Below are 18,052 nucleotides of genomic sequence, written 5' to 3' on the forward strand. Positions count from 1 at the left end.
GAGTAATTTCTTTACTTAGAGTCATTTCATTAATTCACAATCAATTAATCTAAGCAATCAGAATTTATTATGTATAAAATAGGAAATAAAAACTAAGTTAAAAGTAGAATACATTCAATATGGGTAGATCTTTTTGAAACGCCCAAAATAGTATATGGGACTAACAAATTGAAACGGAGGGAGTATTTGTTTTGACCTTTTTGAGACAGTAAATCTTGTTTAGTGCAGACTTACATTAATTTTATTATAAAACTCTAGAGTTGGTTATTAGATAGAATAGTCCAATGATAATAGGGTTTGGGCCAACCTTAAAGGGCTTTTAATAGACAGAGCCCTCATTGGGTAGGGTCATATATAGAGTCAAAATATTTTTCCAATAAAATAGACAAACAATATAGATAGTAATAAGGAAATTTTGCATACAACCACCTTTCAAAAATTGAATTTTTTTTTTTGCCAAAAAAAAAAAAAAAAAAAAAAAAAAAAAAAAAAAAACCACCTTTTATAATTAATGTTTTTAAAAACCACCAATTTTTAAAAAATTGTTGCAACTTACCACAAGGCACCAACTGCCGGAAAGTGGATGTTGTTGACCTAGTCACGTGGTGGTGTTGACCTAATTTTTTGTTATCATCTTCCATTCTTCCTCCAAATCCACTACCATTTTCTCTCCCCAAACCTTTTAATTTCATCAAAAAATGCGCGGCAGCACTAAGAGCCACATACTCCCCGCCATATCATGAGATGTCACCTCCATCACATCACCACTGATGGGCGGAGCTCGGTGGTGTCATCATCGACATGGTGGGGTCATGTGGATCCGGCACCTAAAGACCCAATTCTTGGTGTCCGCCGAAGCTTTCTTGGACAATCCTTCTCCTAACAAAGTCAATATTTATACTTCGTATATACGAATTAACATTATGTCACACGAAAATCAACATTTATTTTATAAAAATGAACATCATACTATATGAAAATGAACATTCAATTATTGAGAGAAATGCAAAATCAATCAATTAACCTATACTAAAAGTGAACCTAAAGTAACACTTGTCACAATGTCATTAACAATTTTCCCGCCTATTTTACTTTCTGTTTTTAAGAAGATTCTTTAAGGAAATTATTTCATAATAATGAATAATATCTTTCTTCCAGTTAAAATTCTTAACAATAATAACTCTCCATATAAACCCAACTAATATATTTTTATATTTACTTTTGAATTAATATTATGTGTATAATTTTTTTATAAAATTCAATATAATAATATCTCTTTAAAAAATTAATAACAACCGTGCATTGCACGGGATTTAAACTAGTTATTGTAAAATAACAAATATGTTCAGTTAGAAAATGTTCATTTTTATTATACTAAATGTTCATTTCTGAACGAGGGACCACAAATGTGTACCTAGTCTTGGGCACTCCCATATAAGCCCAATCAACCCAGCCCATAATAAAACAAAGTATCTGAAAACCCTAGAACAAGTTTTATACTTCCATTACCAGCATCTCAACTTCAGAGGAGAGAGAAAGAGAGAGAGTGAAGCTCAGACATCTGCAATGGCGGCAAAGCAGAGAAAACCACGAGTAACCCGAAACCCAGAATTGGTGAAGGGAGTCGGGAAATTCTCCCGATCAAAAATGTACCACAAACGTGGTCTTTGGGCAATCAAAGCTAAAAACGGCGGCGTTTTTCTTCGTCATGATCCTAAACCTGCTGAAGCTAAATCACCTGAGAAGACCTCGAAATTCTACCCTGCTGATGATGTCAAGAAGCCATTGATTAACAAGCGTAACCCTAAGCCTGCTAAACTCAGGTTGGTTATCTCTCGATTGTTTGTTCTTTGAAGGGATTTGGTTGTGATGTTGAATGATTGAATTGGGTTTTGTGTTTTTTCAGAGCTAGTATTACCCCTGGTACGGTTTTGATCATTCTTGCTGGGAGGTTTAAGGGGAAGAGAGTCGTCTTCTTGAAGCAGCTTCCTTCTGGATTGTTACTCGTTACTGGTTCGTTTCTCTGTTTAATTCTGTTTTGATTTACATGTATAATTCTGCATTGATTTATATGTATGTGATAATCGAGAAGATTGACAAAATTTGCAATTAATTGGGAGATTGTGGTGGCATTATGCTTTGCTAATTGTTTTCGAGGAGATTTGGAATTAATGATGTTGTTTAATAGCTTGGTAGTGATCATATTGTGGTCTACATCTTGCATGTTTAGCTTAGTACTTTTAGATTGTTAACCCCTCTTGATCATTTGAAAATTGAAAGTCTATTATAATCATCATTTGAAAGTCTAATCTAATTAAAGCCAATAGGGTCATTTATATATTTGATAAAAATGGAAATTTATGTAAGTACAAGTGGATTCTTGTATGTCCTGTAATGCAGCTTCATTTGGGGTTAAGAAATTATGGTGTACTGCTAGAGCATGCTTCCAATATTATCTTTCAAATCAGACCTGATGTATTATCATTTCACTGCCACTCTGCCTCCAGCTTGCCACTTTCCCACCACCGTCACCATTTCTTTCCCCTCTCAACATTCTGTCTTCTAACTTCTTTCCTTCTACCATTAAAAGTCGCCCTAAATCAAATATAATCAATTGGATGTGATGAAAACCCTCTTTTCTCTATTGAGCTACAAGCCTACAAGAATAATGGAAGCTTGTAGGAATAAGCTTAAAAGTAAAGCCCAAAAAGGTTAATAAAGAGGAGAGGGAATGAGAGATTTGCATGGGTTGCGGTTGGGCAGCGTCAGATTATTCATCTTGTTTACTTCTAACTTCTTCCCTTCTACCAGTAAGTAGTTAAAGAACTAAAATCAATTGTTCTTGTGTGACTTTGGGATTAAGTCGAAGAGAACAAGTTATATGTTTTACCATACTTGTAGATCATAATAGATGGTAAAAAAGGAGGGTGTCAAATATGTCAAATAGTATAGAAGTCCAAATGCTGAAATATATATGGATGGATGATGTGAGAGCTCTACTAAAATGCTTGTATTTTGCATGATTTACTAATTTTTTGTAGTGTTGCAGGACCTTTCAAAATTAATGGTGTCCCCCTAAGGCGTGTGAACCAAGCTTATGTGATTGCCACCTCGACCAAGGTTGACATTTCTGGAGTTAATTTGGAGAAGTTTGATGACAAGTACTTTGCTAAGAAGACCGAGAAGAAGAAGACGAAGGGAGAAGGGGAGTTTTTTGAAGCAGATAAGAAGGTTTGACTTTCTGCCTCATGCATCCTCTTGCTCTTGTTTGTTGTTGACAATTGGCTATTGTTTCCAACCTGAATATGTATTTTCCGACTCATCTTTGTTTTCTGTCCTAAAATGCAGGAGGAAAATGTTCTTCCGCAAGAGAAGAAGGATGATCAAAAAACTGTTGATGCATTGATTGTTAATTCAGTTGAGAAAGTGTCTGACTTGAAAGCTTACTTATCTGCAAGATTTTCACTTAAGGCAGGCATGAAGCCACATGAGTTGGTTTTTTAAGGGGCAAGTTTTGGACCGTTGATTTAGCTTTGATAATCTGTGTTTTTTGTATGCTTGCATATTGGTAGTACTTCCTGTATCCCTTAGTCCCAGTTTGCAGTAGACATGACTTACATATTATTTAGATATGAAATATATCAAGGAATATTCTTTGGTTGACCCTTTTCATTTAGATACATTTTTCCTTGCAGTCAATGAAATTACAAGGAAATGCTCAAGAGTAACCTGTTTGTGATCTGTGGTACATCAGTACATGTCTGGTTTTAGCTACTCTTGTACTTTGATTTTGCGGTGGGAGGTGCATTACATGTTGGCAAACTGTCTCTTTAGTGGTTATTTGCAAGCATTTGATACAGGAAATTAAGAATAGTTTATTTGCAGGGCATTTTTAGTGTGTGGTTGAGGGAATATGTTGATGATTCATCTGGTTCAGTCTTGAATAAACGACTTTGAAATTTCTCTGTAGTACTAGCCTCAGTAGCCTGCTGGTGATATTCACACTAGGTTAACTGTGCCTTTAACCGTTTAACCACTAACCGTTTTTTAAATAAAAGTAAAAAAATCTCAATATAAACAATAATAAGTTTTATGAAGTATTTCATTACGGAGTTATTTTTTGACGGATGTTCCATTTTTATTTTTTTTTTGACAGATGTTCCATTTAGTTGATTAGAAACTGATATAGATTTTTAAAGGGTTATTACTCCTCAAAAAAGTTAAACAAATTATTGGCTTATCATCAATCAATACTTACTTAAGGAAACAAATCATTTACAAAAATCACATTATTTTTTTTGTACATATTCCCTATTGGCATGTAATAATTATTATATTTAAAATAAAAGATTTATTCACAAATCTTTCTAAAAAATAAATTGGGCAATATATACCAATAATAAATATTTTTAAATAATTAGTGACCTATTTTACAATAAAAAAAATATTGCTCGGATTTTTTTGCCTACTTTGTTTAAGTTGTGTATTGGAAGCTACAATTAAAATTGCAAATATCAAATTAACATATCACATACTTTTATAATTATAATATTTCTCAATCAATAATATATAACTATATTGTCTAAATATAAAGATCATCGTGCATGGCACGGGATCTAACCTAGTTTACATAAAATTGTAATTGTAATTGTAATCTTAATCATTAGCCGTTATATTTAATGGTTCGATTAACTATCGAGTAATGATAAGGTAAATTAACTTACAAAACATGTCAATTAATGGTTAAGGTAAATGGTTACTTTTAACACCAAAGCAGTAGAAATATGACTAGGTTGTAGGCAGTACTAAATGAATAAACCCGGTGAGTAAGCAAACTTTATTTAATAATCATATGTATTTCTTTTCAACCAACAACAAAATCAGTCTAGTCTACCCTCTTTTTTGTGGTATTGACTCCGATTTCTTAAGGAACGTGTAGAGAAACTCACTCAAATCCATCTTTGACTCGTCATCCAAGTTTAACAAAGACTAGAAAAGTTGATATTCTGACTATGAACAAAATCTGAAGAGGTAGCTGTTCATAATTTAAAAGGAATCTGTTTGATAAAACTGTAGAAAATAAACTGCATGATTTTGTGTTAGTATACAACTATAGTATATGAAAATGTCATATTTCTACTTACTTCATACAAAATTCCTGCTGTATCTGCTATATCTCAGCATGGCTTGCTTTCCCTTGCTGGTTAGTTCCGAAAATCCGGTTTCAGAACAGGCAATCCTGCTGAAAATCAAGCAGCAGTGGGGTAATCAACCCTCAATGCAACAGTGGACTTCAACCAGCTCCCCATGCCATTGGCCCGGAATAATTTGCACTGGTAGCGAAAGCATAACCGGAATCTCACTGAATAGCCAAAACATCAACGGAGAGATCCCTTCATCCATTTGTGATCTCAACAATCTCACCCTCCTTGATCTTGGAAACAATAACATCCAAGGTAATTTCCCCACTTTTTTATATAATTGCACCAAGCTCCAAACATTAGTCCTAGCTTCAAACTATTTTGCTGGGCAATTGCCAAATGATATAAATAAGCTTTCTCCTAATCTTCTACACCTTCATCTTAGTGAGAACAACTTCACTGGTAGTATCCCTGCATCATTGGCTCGACTCGAAAGGCTGATCACCTTGTATTTGGATTCCAATTTGTTCAATGGTACGTTTCCTTCGCAGCTAGGAAACTTGGAGAACCTAGAAGAATTGGTGTTAACTAACAACTCATTCACCCCTATGAAAATTCCCAATGAATTTGGAAGGCTTAAGAGCTTAAGGTTTCTTTGGATGCAAAATTGCAATTTGATTGGTGAAATTCCAAATGATTTTGCTAGTCTAAAGAGCCTTGAGCATTTAGACTTGGTGGAAAACAACTTGGTTGGCGAAATTCCAAGTGGGTTGTTCTTGCTCAAGAACTTGACATATATGTACTTGTATAAAAATAGGCTATCAGGGGGGATTCCAGCCTCGATTAGCTCCTTGAATTTGAAGGAAATCGATGTCTCGAACAACAACCTGACAGGAACAATCCCTGAAGGATTTGGAAATTTGCAAAACTTAGAAAACTTGAATTTATTTCAGAATCAATTCTATGGAAGAGTACCACCAAGTATAGGCCTGCTTCCTTCTTTGAAGATACTGAAGTTGTTTAGCAACCAGTTTTCAGGTCAACTTCCCTCAGAACTGGGCCGACACTCGAAACTACAGCGCTTTGAGGTGGCAGATAATGCATTTACAGGCAAACTCCCAGAGAATCTTTGCTTCAACAGGAAGTTGTTAGGTGTTGTGGCATTCAACAATTATCTGAATGCGACAATCCCAGCTTCTCTAGGCCAATGCGATTCTTTGCTTGTTGTTTTACTCAACAACAACAGCTTTTCAGGAGAAATTCCTAAAGGCTTATGGTCTTTGCAGCATGTTCAGTCCATAGTACTTAGCAACAACCAATTTTCAGGCCAACTTCCTGAGCATTTGGCTTGGAACTTGAGTCGCGTGGAAATCAGCAACAACAAATTTTCAGGGAAAATTCCATCTAGTGTAAGCACTTGGAGAAATTTACAGGTGTTTAGAGCAAGCAACAATATGATCACAGGTAGTGTTCCATTGGAATTAACTAGCCTTACGCGCCTTAACACTCTCTGGCTCGGTGGAAATCTACTCACAGGTGAGCTTCCCTCAGAACTTATCTCATGGCAAAGCTTGAACAGCTTGAATCTCTCTTATAACAAGCTTTCTGGCTCAATTCCCTCGGTTCTTGGCTCTTTGCCTGCTCTTAATTATCTTGATTTGTCGGATAATCAATTTTCTGGCCAAATTCCACCCGAATTGGGCAGCTTAGTGCTCAATTCACTTAACCTTTCCTCAAATGAGCTCACTGGGAAGATACCATTTGGGCTCGATAGCAGTGTATTCAAGGCTAGTTTCTTGAACACCAACCTATGCTCTGATGATAGAATTTTAGACCTCCCAAAATGCTCAATTCTTCGAAAAAATCCAAAAAAGTTGTCCTCAAAATATATAGCTTTAATTATAGTCCTTACTATAGTTGCCTTCATAGCAGTATTATACTTCATGGTGGTCATAATAAGTGAAATCAGGCAAAGAAGAAATAAGCAAGAACGCGATACATGGAAACTGACATCTTTCCAAAGGATACACTTCACAGAGCAGAAAATCCTCAATAACTTAACCGAGAACAACGTTATTGGGTTTGGAGGATCCTGCAAAGTTTACAGAATACCTGTCAACCAATCAGGGGAAGTTGTCGCAGTTAAAAGAATATCGAACAGCAGGAATAAGAGCAACAGTTATGAAAAAGAGTTCACTGCTGAGATCCAAATCCTCAGTACAATAAGGCATCTCAACATAGTGAAGTTACTTTGCTGTATATCAACTGAAAGCTCGAAATTGCTTGTGTACGAGTATATGGAGAAACAAAGCTTGGATAAGTGGATCCATGGGAGTAAAAGACGTGCCATTTCATCGATTAGTGAGTCGGTCCATCATGCAGTTTTGGACTGGCCTACTAGAATGAAAATTGCTATTGATGCTGCTCAAGGATTAAGTTATCTGCACAATGATTGTTCTCCTCCTATTATTCATAGAGATGTGAAATCCAGTAATATTTTGCTGGATTCCAAATTTAATGCCAAGATTGCTGATTTCGGGTTAGCAAAGATTTTGGCTAAGCCAGGAGAGTCTCACACAGTCTCTGTTGTTGCTGGATCTTTCGGATATATGGCTCCAGGTAATAGAGCATCTAGCTTATATGGTTATATTTCTGAGATGATTTCTAACAATAAATTCAAACTACTTAATAAAGCTTACAACTAAGTGTTTGCTATCTGAAACTGAATTGCAGAATATTGCTGTACAACCAATGTGGATGAGAAGATTGACGTCTACAGCTTTGGAGTAGTTTTACTTGAGCTAGTGACAGGCAAAGAGCCCCACATCGGAGATGAGCACTCAAACCTTGCAGAGTGGGCGTGGAAGCATTACAGCAAAGGGAATTTAATTGAGGATGTTTTCGACAAGGAAGTGCAGGAGGCTTGCTACTTAGAAGAGATGAACAATGTGTTCAAGATTGGGTTGATGTGCACCAGCACAATACCTTCTTCAAGGCCATCAATGAAGCAGGTTTTACAGATACTTCAACAATGTAGCAATGTAGAAGATTCAGATAGAGCTAAGGCAAGGAATGAGCGCGGAATTGCCCCTCTTCTATGGGGTGGGAATTCTATCTCTAGTAGTCTAGTTGTATAAATTCCAACGGGACAATTAACATAGGATAACCATGATATGGTCTGAATTTGTACTCATGAGGCCATAAAGTAGTGTGTTTTTCATAAGCTAAGTTCGATGACAGATTGATAACAGGATGTACTGAAAGTATGTCTTCCAATCGTAATCACATATACTTCATACTATTTTAGAATGTCCCAAACACACCACATTTTCCCTTAGTTGTATCTTGTTTCAAGTTATGAGTTTGATTATACAATAGTAACAATACAGTTCCATGACTCATTACAGTTGTTGCAGTATACCACAATTTTCCCTTTCCAGCATCAAGTAAACTAAACATAGAAAATCCTCTATTTGTCTCATGTATATTTTATAACTACTATTAATACGAGAGTACATATGTTTAAAAAAAAATCTGATCTGGTCCGATGAACTGAATTTTTTGAGGCTCAAACCTAAAAAAATCTGATCTGGTCCGACGAACTGAATTTTATGAGGTTCAAACCTATACCGAGAAAAATAAGAAAAAAGAAGCTGGAGGACGATCAAAATTGGTAGGCAGACTAGCTAAAGTAGTCCTAGTCAAGAAAATCCAGCAGCAGAAAGTTTCTTGGTCAATTTTCTCCAGTTGCCACATTCACAAGAAGATCAACAACAAATAATTTTCGAAAACCTTATTTTCCTCCTCTCCTCCTTGTCCTTTAATAGTAGCAACGGATTCAAGAGGAAAATATTACTTGTTTTCTAGAACATTGAGGTTCAGTTCTTCAACCCATGAAAAGTCATATATCCACAAGGCAAAATTAGGAGTAATTTACGTTTGAACAAAACCGTTTGATGAAATATTCTAACACCACTAGTATGCCCTCCATACATAAGGCAGTTCTGATTTCTGATACCGGAGTTGAGAAATTTCGCGCTGTGTGAAAATGCAACATGCATACTATAATTTATCTCAATTCTCAAACAAGAAATTCATAATTATCAAAATTGCTAGCAGTCCAATATATATATTGTAAACCAGTAAATAAACATGTATTTATGAACACATCAAAACATAAAAACAAATTCCAGTATATAAATCCATCAATGTTGATCATCCACTCATACATCAAAGTCAGAAAATGCAACAAGCCAAGTGAAAGAAGAAAATTCCAGTACTAACATTTTTATAATCTCATCAGAGATGGTACATAACCCAAGTTTACAAACTAAATTCATTACTTAAAATCTAGGCGCTAATGCCGCAATAAATCAAACTTCTCAGTCACTCTTCATTGTAATATACCTCTTTTTTTTTTCTTTTTTTTGAACTTCCATTTTTCACCTTTTTTTTTTTTTTTTTTGGCTACAATACATAAATTCACTTCCTACATGATGTAGTGGAGATCCCATTTAAGTCTGGTCTCAGTTATCTCCTGCTGATGACCCTGGTTAAGGGTTCAGTCTTCACACATCCATACAGGTGTGACGCTCTGAAGCAGCTTTTGAACAAGAAAGCTGCCTAGAGGGCTAGAGAGACCTGCTACATGGGGTCCGCACGAACTACACCACATCCATAACCATACACATATCACAATTACGGGCATGTGAACTCAGAAAATTGCAATTCTTTTCTTCAACACGACAAGATTCCAGTGCACCTGGAAAACCATAATTTAATCCAGCAGTAAATTTTTGAAACTTACCGAAGCTGCTGGACTTCTATTTACAAGTGCTTCATGATGAGTATCTCTAATATGCTGTTGCCATCAATCTCAGGTTCAACCTGCTAGAAGAAAAGAAAGGCCAGAGAACCAAACAACACAATACGTAGTTACTAAATTTTGCAAAAAAGAGAATAAAGTATTAATTTCATGCCTTGTGATTGGCTTCTGCACAACCGTTGTGGAAAATGTAGTTCTACCTCGAGTTTCTATGGCCATGCCGACTGCAGTACTTGACTACAAAACAACGACAAGAGTAAAAATGTGTTGTTAGGTTCAACAATAAGGAAGATAATCAAAGAAACAAATGACAATTGTTGGGCTCTAGGCAAAACCAAGACCAGTAACACATGATGTTACTGATTGAATCTACATATTCGTAGCCAGAAAAAAGCTGAATAGAGCCATAAAGCCATTAGAAAGAAACTTCTAGATACTACAAATAGATTGATGGTAATGCAGATTCAAAATAGTACAACACTAATCAATAGAATAGAGTAATTAAAAAAAAATGAAAGATTGATTCTTCAGGATCTGTCCTTTCCTTAATTGAAAAGAATTAGAGATAAGAACAGACCGGGGGAGGAAGGCATCACTATATAGGATCACCCTGAGGTGCTTAAAGGCAAGAGCTTCCTTTTCAGAACAGTCCAAAGCCAGAAAACATGAAAACAGAGAGTGGCAACAAAACCACAACAAAAAAGCCGCAAGTAATTAAATATAAACAAGAGGATATGATGAAAGCCTCAAACCTCTAGCTCTTCCGTCGATCCACCCTGCAAAACATCAGTCCCGCCCAGAAATCCATTATCAGAATGCAGCAAACCAGGATCGACCCCGCATATGAAAACAGAGAGTGGCAACAAAACCACAACAAAAAAGCCGCAAGTAATTAAATATAAACAAGAGGATATGATGAAAGCCTCAAACCTCTAGCTCTTCCGTCGATCCACCCTGCAAAACATCAGTCCCGCCCAGAAATCCATTATCAGAATGCAGCAAACCAGGATCGACCCCGCATAGATCATCCTGCAAAGACCCCTTTTTCCCTCACTAATTTCGAAACTTTACTATTCTCATGCCATCTGCCAGTTTCTTAACCCAAAGTCCTCATAACAGAATAACTCACCTCATGATTGAGAGTCTGAGTGCCAGAGCTGGACTCAAAATGGACCTCATTTTCAGCTCCCTCGGTCTGCTCACAATGATCCATTACTTCATCAATATCATCCTTTGCAGCTCTCTCTATTAGGTCCTTTGCTCTACGGAAAGATTCAGTCTGAGAATTCTGAGAGTCAGAAATCTCTTCATCCTTTCTAACCAGACAAGCATCCATAATTCGATTACAGATGTCAAATGAAGCAAGATTCTCCTGGCTGGAGACGTCCTGCGACAGCGCATCCATTGTACGTGCTTCATTATCAACCACAGAAATATTATTAGTGATATCCTGCTTCTCCAGCGGAATGGTACTATGATTGGTACTGTCTAGCAGCACATTGTGTGAGTCCATACTTTTGTCACCATCCAAAAATGATGATGAATCTTGCAAGTGGCAAAGTACATCTGAGGTAGAGCTCAAAGGTGACGGAGTGTAACATCTAGAATTGAACTCTGGAGAAAGAGTTTCCAGTCGTTGCGGACTGATAGATGCCTTCTTCTCAAGACGTGATGGTGTCAGATCCCCCATCTCAGAATCCGTACGCCTCTTGAGTGGTCTATCAGTAGACCCAGGGATATTCCCTTCAGCATCACCACACATTTTTTCAACCTGCTGACTTACGTGTCTTCGAGGTCGTTTATAGCCTTCCGGAAAAACATATGGAGGAAGCTGCTTTCTACGAACATGCGACACAAATATATCCATGCCAGGTTTCCAATACATATACATATTAACCTCCTGCCTGAACTCATCAACAGTTCCTCGAATATCAAACTGCTGACCTTCTTTGACTTTCACCCCTTGTTTCCTCTGCAAGCCCATGAAGAAAGCACAATGGGCACATTCCTTAGATGTGTCTACAAATTCATATGGATAAGGGTGGCACTGTAACATGCCAAATGTGTCTCTCTCTATCTGCATATTACAAGCAATAATCAATAAAAATAACATATAATACTATCTACAAGCTTAATGAGACGTAAAGTCATAAGGTACCAGGTCAAATTTGAAAGTTCAGCTACAGCAATTATTACCTTCAAGGTAAGCTGCCGAAGTCGAGATTCTACCCAGCCTTTCCAAGCCAGCAAATCATCTGCATCATCTGCAACGATATCAACTTGCAAGTAGTTTTTGTATGACTCAAAGAAAAGGTATGGCTCAAAGAGGGTACTCCATTGGGCCTTTGTCAGCTCAATATCCTGCACAGGGACACACGCACAACAATCCATGAATAACATGTCATCGAAGGGGATAAATACAGACAAAAGAATCACATATGCTCTTACCTGACAAATTTTATTGCCATGCTCAAACTGCTCCATCATAACACGGAGTGTACTTGTTGAGACATTGTAGCTAGAGTTCATGCACGGGTATGCAGGAGTAATAATTGGCATATGATGAGTGCGGTCCCTAGGATTTTTACGAGGGTCCCACACAGGGAAACCAAGATCCTCCTCTTCAATTGGACAGAGCATTACAGGATTTGGCCAGCGCCATTGAGTATAAACTCTAAAAAATCGAGATAGTAACATGCTAGGAATAGCGTTCGGGTATAGTTGGCATACTCTAGCAACTAAAAGAGCCCAGTTCACCCCACCTAAAAATCCAGTCACCTACATTCGAAGGAATGTGAGATGTTCAAACTACTACACAACCAATTTTTCACTGATAAGCAAGATAAATCTTACATTTGAATAGACACCCCGTCGCTTAGCCCAAAATTTGAGACACCTTAGTGTTGTCCGGAAATGCTATAGTAATTGCACAGAGGTTAAGAAGCATCATCATAAAAAAAAATTAAAAAAAATAAAAAAAAAAAGGTCCAAAAAACCTAGAATTCGCTACAAGAATATCGAGCATTCACCTCAATATTAGGAACCAGCTTAAGGATTTGGTCTGCAACTCGACATCCATTCAGACTACGAACTGTTTGCTCATCAACATTGTGAAGTACGGAGCCCTGTGATATATCCAAGTCCTGGAAAAAAAAATTACATTAGTAAAATAGTAAACAAATCAACTTAAATAAAGGAGTGAAAACATTTACATTGTGAAACTTATCTAAACGATTATTAAACAACTTTTGAAGTGAGCACAACCAAATAAGAGCATGAACGAAAACTTCAGTGGCTAAACATATCCAACAGCATAAAGCACTCAGATATCAGAGTCAAACCACATCAGAGTCCATACAGCACACCGCGTATCTGCGTCTTGGCTTTTCTGGCCAATGGATCAAGAATGACAACACAAACCAGGAGAATTCCGAGCCACACCATTCAGGTAAAACCAACATCCGCATTCTCATAACAAGTGATAGAAGCAGCAGAGGGTGTTGTACCTTATTACTTTATGATATTTCATGAAGATCAGAAATTCAGAATGAAAAACCTAATATCATGCATGCATGCAGGGCTCCATGCAAATATAGAATGATTCAAGGTCGAAATAAACAATGAGAGAAAGCAAAACGGTAAAGAAAATAATCCAAGTGATAGAAAAATATGGAGTGCCATGTTGCTTACATCAGGAACAATCAGCATCGAAACACTTGCATAGAGGAGGTCAACAGAAACTCCTAGAAATTTGAATTTCATTACAGGGACATGAGCATCAGGGACTGGCTGAAGCTCAGTGACTTCTTCTAATTCAGCCAGAATGTCGTGCAATATTATAAAGAAGTCTTCCTGAATGAAAAAACCTCAAAAGGTTGAGTGTCTAGTTTAGGTATGTCTAGGAGCAACTTCAAGAAAAATGACTAAACAAGTTTAAGTTCATTTTCCGGCTGATAACATCTCAACTAATACAGTCATTACTTACATCACGGTTTACATATGAAGGCCCAACGCACAGGGTATCAATGTCTGCCCCAGGTCCATGTACCTGCCATAAGTCACCAGTTATCTTAATTTGTTATAACAATATACTTCCTCTGTTTTTTATTTTTTTTACTTGCAACAACTCTACAGTGTACACTATTTACACAATCCACTTGAATTAAATTTCGTGATTTACTTAGAGAAAAGCATAGTCATGTGATTTTGTTGGACCCCTCCCAATGTGTCAGTAATTGAAATTTAATTTTTATAATTTTTACAAATGCATAATTGATAATAAAAACAGCTGAAGTTATGCATCGCCAAACATAAATAGAAAATATTGCAAGTAAAAAATGAGTGTGTGTGTGTGTGTGTACGCGCGTGCGTGCGTGTGTAATACATATAAATAGCAAGCTTCCTAGTCACCAAGAAAAAAAAATCCATAATGTTTACCTTTTTAGGAAGTTCTAAATTTGTTGCATCCTTTCCCTTTGTTAAGAAATGTTATCCATCTATTACCTTACTAAAACTACATTAGTGCTGCCTATTTTTACTGTCATTAATAAAAAAAACATCATCTATCAATAACTAATTAATTCCACTACAAACAAAAGAAAATCAATATATCCCCACCGCTTTGGAGACTTCCACAACATTATATCTCACGCATTCGCCACCCCCCTCCCCCCAGCCATTTTTGCAATTTAATAGCTTAATTTTGCACTCAAGTATGAGCCCTCAAATGTCTCACGCTATGATCCCGACTCCACTTTTCTTGACTCAAATGCAAACACCCTAAAATTAACTTAATTTGGATAACTGAGCTCGTGCTGGGCTAGTTTCCAGCTAGGTTGTCAGCTTCATTGCTGCATTTGATGGAAGAGGATAAAGGTTTATTCTTTATGGCAATGAAAATTTTCTACATTACCCTTCTTTGTTCCACCACATGGATCCACTTAATCTATTGAATTATTGAATAGCCCAATGTCTCTAAAACATTTTGTCCTCTTCCAAGCAAAAGGTCAAATAAGGGACCTATTCTTTAGCTTTAGTTGTAGGATTCAACAGACATGTCTCTCTTAAGGATTGATATCCTTCATTCCTTCTCTTATTTTCAGAGAAATTTCTCTATTATTTGATGAAAACAAGAGAACAAATTCAGACACAACAATACCTCTTAACATTTGAGAAAAAGAATTCTTAGTTTGTTCAGCATGGAACAAGACAGAAAATAGTAGAGCTACATAAAGATGTTTGAAAAATAGAAATTTCAGTCTATTTTTTGGTCAAAGAGCTACAACAATACCCTTATTTAACAGAGAAAGTTAGTACTAGACGGACAGTCGGACAAGCTTTCAAGTTTTATCACTCACAAAAATTGCCCCAGAATACATTCTCTTGCAGCTAGGACTTTTGAGGTGCTAGGACTTTATACATCAACCAAAACCTATTAAGCAACAAAAAATTCTAGTGGTGTTGCTCTTTTCATCCAATAGCACCAACAGCTCCAAGTCATCTGATATTCTCCAACCTCTCCCCCTTTTGATAGGAAAAAGACTCCAAACATTTTAAGATAGTTGTTTAGATTAACCTAATCTAGGCCAAAGAGGAGCATTAAAGGTGTTTCAGCAGTAGCAAACAAAAAAAAGTAGCACTAAAAGCTCAACACACAGATATCAATTAAAAATAATAATTAAGTGATCAAAAGGACCATAACTTTCAGGTTTCAGATGTATTCCCCCCCCCCCTCCTTCCCCAGTGTCAATCAGATACACACAAATGCACACCAAACAAAATTATAACATCCCCAATTCTTCACAGTTATCTGATGAGATTAATTTGCTGATACATCTGTATAAATTTTACAATCATTTAGCAGAGTGATCTAAGCAACAAGAGATTCCTTATAACATCCCTCTTTTTCATGAAAAAGTGAAAATTTGTCACACAAGAAAGGATAAAGGAGATGTAAGGAAAATTCATGGTGCAGCACAAAGGCAAACATTTTAAATTAGAGAATAAAAAACTACTTACCCCCAGTCGATAGGACCCAAAAGTAAAAATGAGAGCATTTGCATCGTCAACCATTTGATCTGTGTATCCTCTTTGACGAGTCAACTGCTTTACCCACCCTTTCACAATCTGAATAACAGATTATAACAACAATTTACACTGGTATTCTGCTCATGAATGATAGATCCAGGTAATAACTTTGCGAAAAAAGCAATGCAACAAAAAAGAGAAACCTTTCACATTCACTTGTTATGAGAAGAATAATTCTTAGCCTACCATGTGAGTTATGCGATGATCTTCAATCAATTTTCAAAATCAGGAATTCCAGGCATGGGAATCTAGTACTTAACCAATTCTGACAAATAGCGATTAGCGACTAACCTAAGTCTTTAATAACATAAATAAAGAACCGTAAATAAAAACTTCAAAGGCATCAAGAGCTACAACTATTTTGATTCAACTACTTCGCAATGACGTTATACTAACCAAAATATACTTTGCCTGATTACCAACTTGTATATAATGCTAATATGCAATTCAACAAAGACAAAAGTCAGCATAAAATAAAGAAAGTGAAAGCCATTCTTATATCAGTACATCAGTAATCATAGCATATTACTCTGTCCTTCCATTCTAAATCATGTGTCACCCTATTCTATTACTTAGAATTTGACCACAAATTTATCTCAAAATAAACTGACTAATTGTCTATGAAGAATTACACCTTACTACTGTATTGACAAAACTACAAGCAATTTAACATAATTAACCTCACAAATACATAATTTAAGAGTAATTGACATTCACATTTAAACCTCGAAAACAAAAACAATTGAGAGGAAGCAATCAATATTAATAATTCAATAATTAGCCGGATAATACAAGGAAGATATTTACCTCGCGAATTCGATTGAGGACCTCCTCCCTCTTATCTCCTTCCTCACTGCTCTCATAAAGCCCCGAATCAATCAAAAACTACAAATTCAACATAAATTATTTAGAAATTAAAAAATTATCATGACATTAGAGTAAAAACAATTAAAATCATATCAAATTGAAGAAGCAATTACCTTCCCTAATTCAGCATTCCGCATAAGATCAATCTCAGTGGGACCCGCAAGTGAAATCGGCTTATTAATGCCATGCTTTTTCGCCGGCAACGAAGAAGAACTACTATTAAGCTGCTGCTCAGATCCCCCCACCATTTGAACACCGCCAAAAAAAAACCCAATCAAAAACCCTAACCCTAAATCAGCAAAGATTGAAACTTTAGTTCCAAAACAGCTCAATTCCTTCCGAAATTGAGCATCAATCAAGCATTCTCTCTCCCCAGAAAAGGGATTTAAAAGGGAACCAAAAAAGACAAAAACAAAGAAATGGGTAATGAAATTAAGCTTTATAGATTTGCCAACAATGGCAGAAGAGATAAATTTGATTCTTTTTAATTAATTTGGGTTTTTTTATTAGGGTTTATGATGATTGATGAAATGATTTGGTGAGAGTGAGAAGAATGGGACAAAGACAGAGGAAAGAGAGAGAGAGATCTGAAGGAGTGAGATGAAAGAGAGAAGAAGAAGGGGAGAAGAATCTGGGGAAATTGGAATAAAGAAGGTCAAAGAGAGTGTGAATTATGATGTTAGGCCATGTTTGGTAAGAGTAAGCACGTACTACAATGTTAGACCCCACTCTCTTTGTAGTTTGTACTCGTACGTATAACAAAAAATATCAACATTTTTTAATCATTTTATTCCACCCCACCACAAAAAATATCGTTGAGTAGGGGCGTTTGTGGTCTGATTTGGTTCGGGGTTATAAATTTATAATTTGACAAATTGGGGTTATAAATTTATTATTTGACTTGGTCTAAGGGTCTGTTCAAATTTATTGAACTGAACTGAATTAATAGGAGCTGAAGTGAACTAAATAGAGTTAGAATAAATATATTATGAGAGAAGAAAATAGGAATTGAACTGATATTAAGCTGAAGAGGTGTAAAATAAATTAAAGAGTAAAAATATGGTTTGAATTTTGAACAAAGTTGTTAACCAAACAAATTACATTTAGAAATTTGAGCAAGAAGCACATAGCT

General features: G+C 36.2%; 3 protein-coding genes across 9 annotated transcripts; 2 read left to right on the forward strand and 1 right to left on the reverse strand.

The window, feature by feature from the left end:
* The first annotated feature begins 1,501 nt into the window (after positions 1-1,501).
* Positions 1,502-3,672, forward strand: LOC145595835 (large ribosomal subunit protein eL6-like). Its single transcript, XM_081652266.1, has 4 exons — positions 1,502-1,823; positions 1,907-2,013; positions 3,050-3,231; positions 3,349-3,672. The coding sequence occupies exons 1-4, from the start codon at positions 1,567-1,569 to the stop codon at positions 3,502-3,504; spliced, it is 702 nt and encodes a 233-aa protein (XP_081508392.1). The 5' UTR covers positions 1,502-1,566; the 3' UTR covers positions 3,505-3,672.
* A 1,352-nt stretch (positions 3,673-5,024) lies between these two features.
* On the forward strand, positions 5,025-8,530 carry LOC145595193 (uncharacterized). The gene is made up of 2 exons (XM_081651572.1): positions 5,025-7,760; positions 7,875-8,530. Exons 1-2 carry the CDS (start codon positions 5,120-5,122, stop codon positions 8,276-8,278), a joined length of 3,045 nt encoding a protein of 1,014 aa, XP_081507698.1. The 5' UTR covers positions 5,025-5,119; the 3' UTR covers positions 8,279-8,530.
* Positions 8,531-9,399: 869 nt separating this feature from the next.
* On the reverse strand, positions 9,400-17,601 carry LOC145595836 (nuclear poly(A) polymerase 4-like). 7 transcript variants are annotated; one of them, XR_014103017.1, is made up of 15 exons: positions 17,034-17,601; positions 16,861-16,938; positions 15,985-16,092; positions 13,952-14,014; positions 13,657-13,818; positions 12,996-13,109; positions 12,820-12,882; positions 12,415-12,744; positions 12,163-12,327; positions 11,096-12,043; positions 10,897-11,007; positions 10,719-10,742; positions 10,167-10,203; positions 9,949-10,028; positions 9,400-9,805 (listed from the first exon to the last, which is right to left on the reverse strand). XR_014103017.1 is itself a non-coding variant. In XM_081652271.1 (14 exons), the coding sequence occupies exons 1-14, from the start codon at positions 17,166-17,168 to the stop codon at positions 10,024-10,026; spliced, it is 2,256 nt and encodes a 751-aa protein (XP_081508397.1). In that variant the 5' UTR covers positions 17,169-17,601; the 3' UTR covers positions 9,400-10,023. The 7 variants fall into 7 exon arrangements, 5 of the variants coding, with proteins under 5 accessions (XP_081508397.1, XP_081508396.1, XP_081508395.1 ...); XR_014103016.1 differs by having other exon boundaries at positions 9,949-10,031; XM_081652271.1 differs by having other exon boundaries at positions 9,400-10,028; positions 10,897-10,920.
* Positions 17,602-18,052: the final 451 nt, after the last annotated feature.

Source organism: Chenopodium album, chromosome 19 (genome assembly GCF_948465745.1).
Source record: "Chenopodium album chromosome 19, dcCheAlbu1.1, whole genome shotgun sequence".
Taxonomy (NCBI): Eukaryota; Viridiplantae; Streptophyta; class Magnoliopsida; order Caryophyllales; family Amaranthaceae; genus Chenopodium; species Chenopodium album.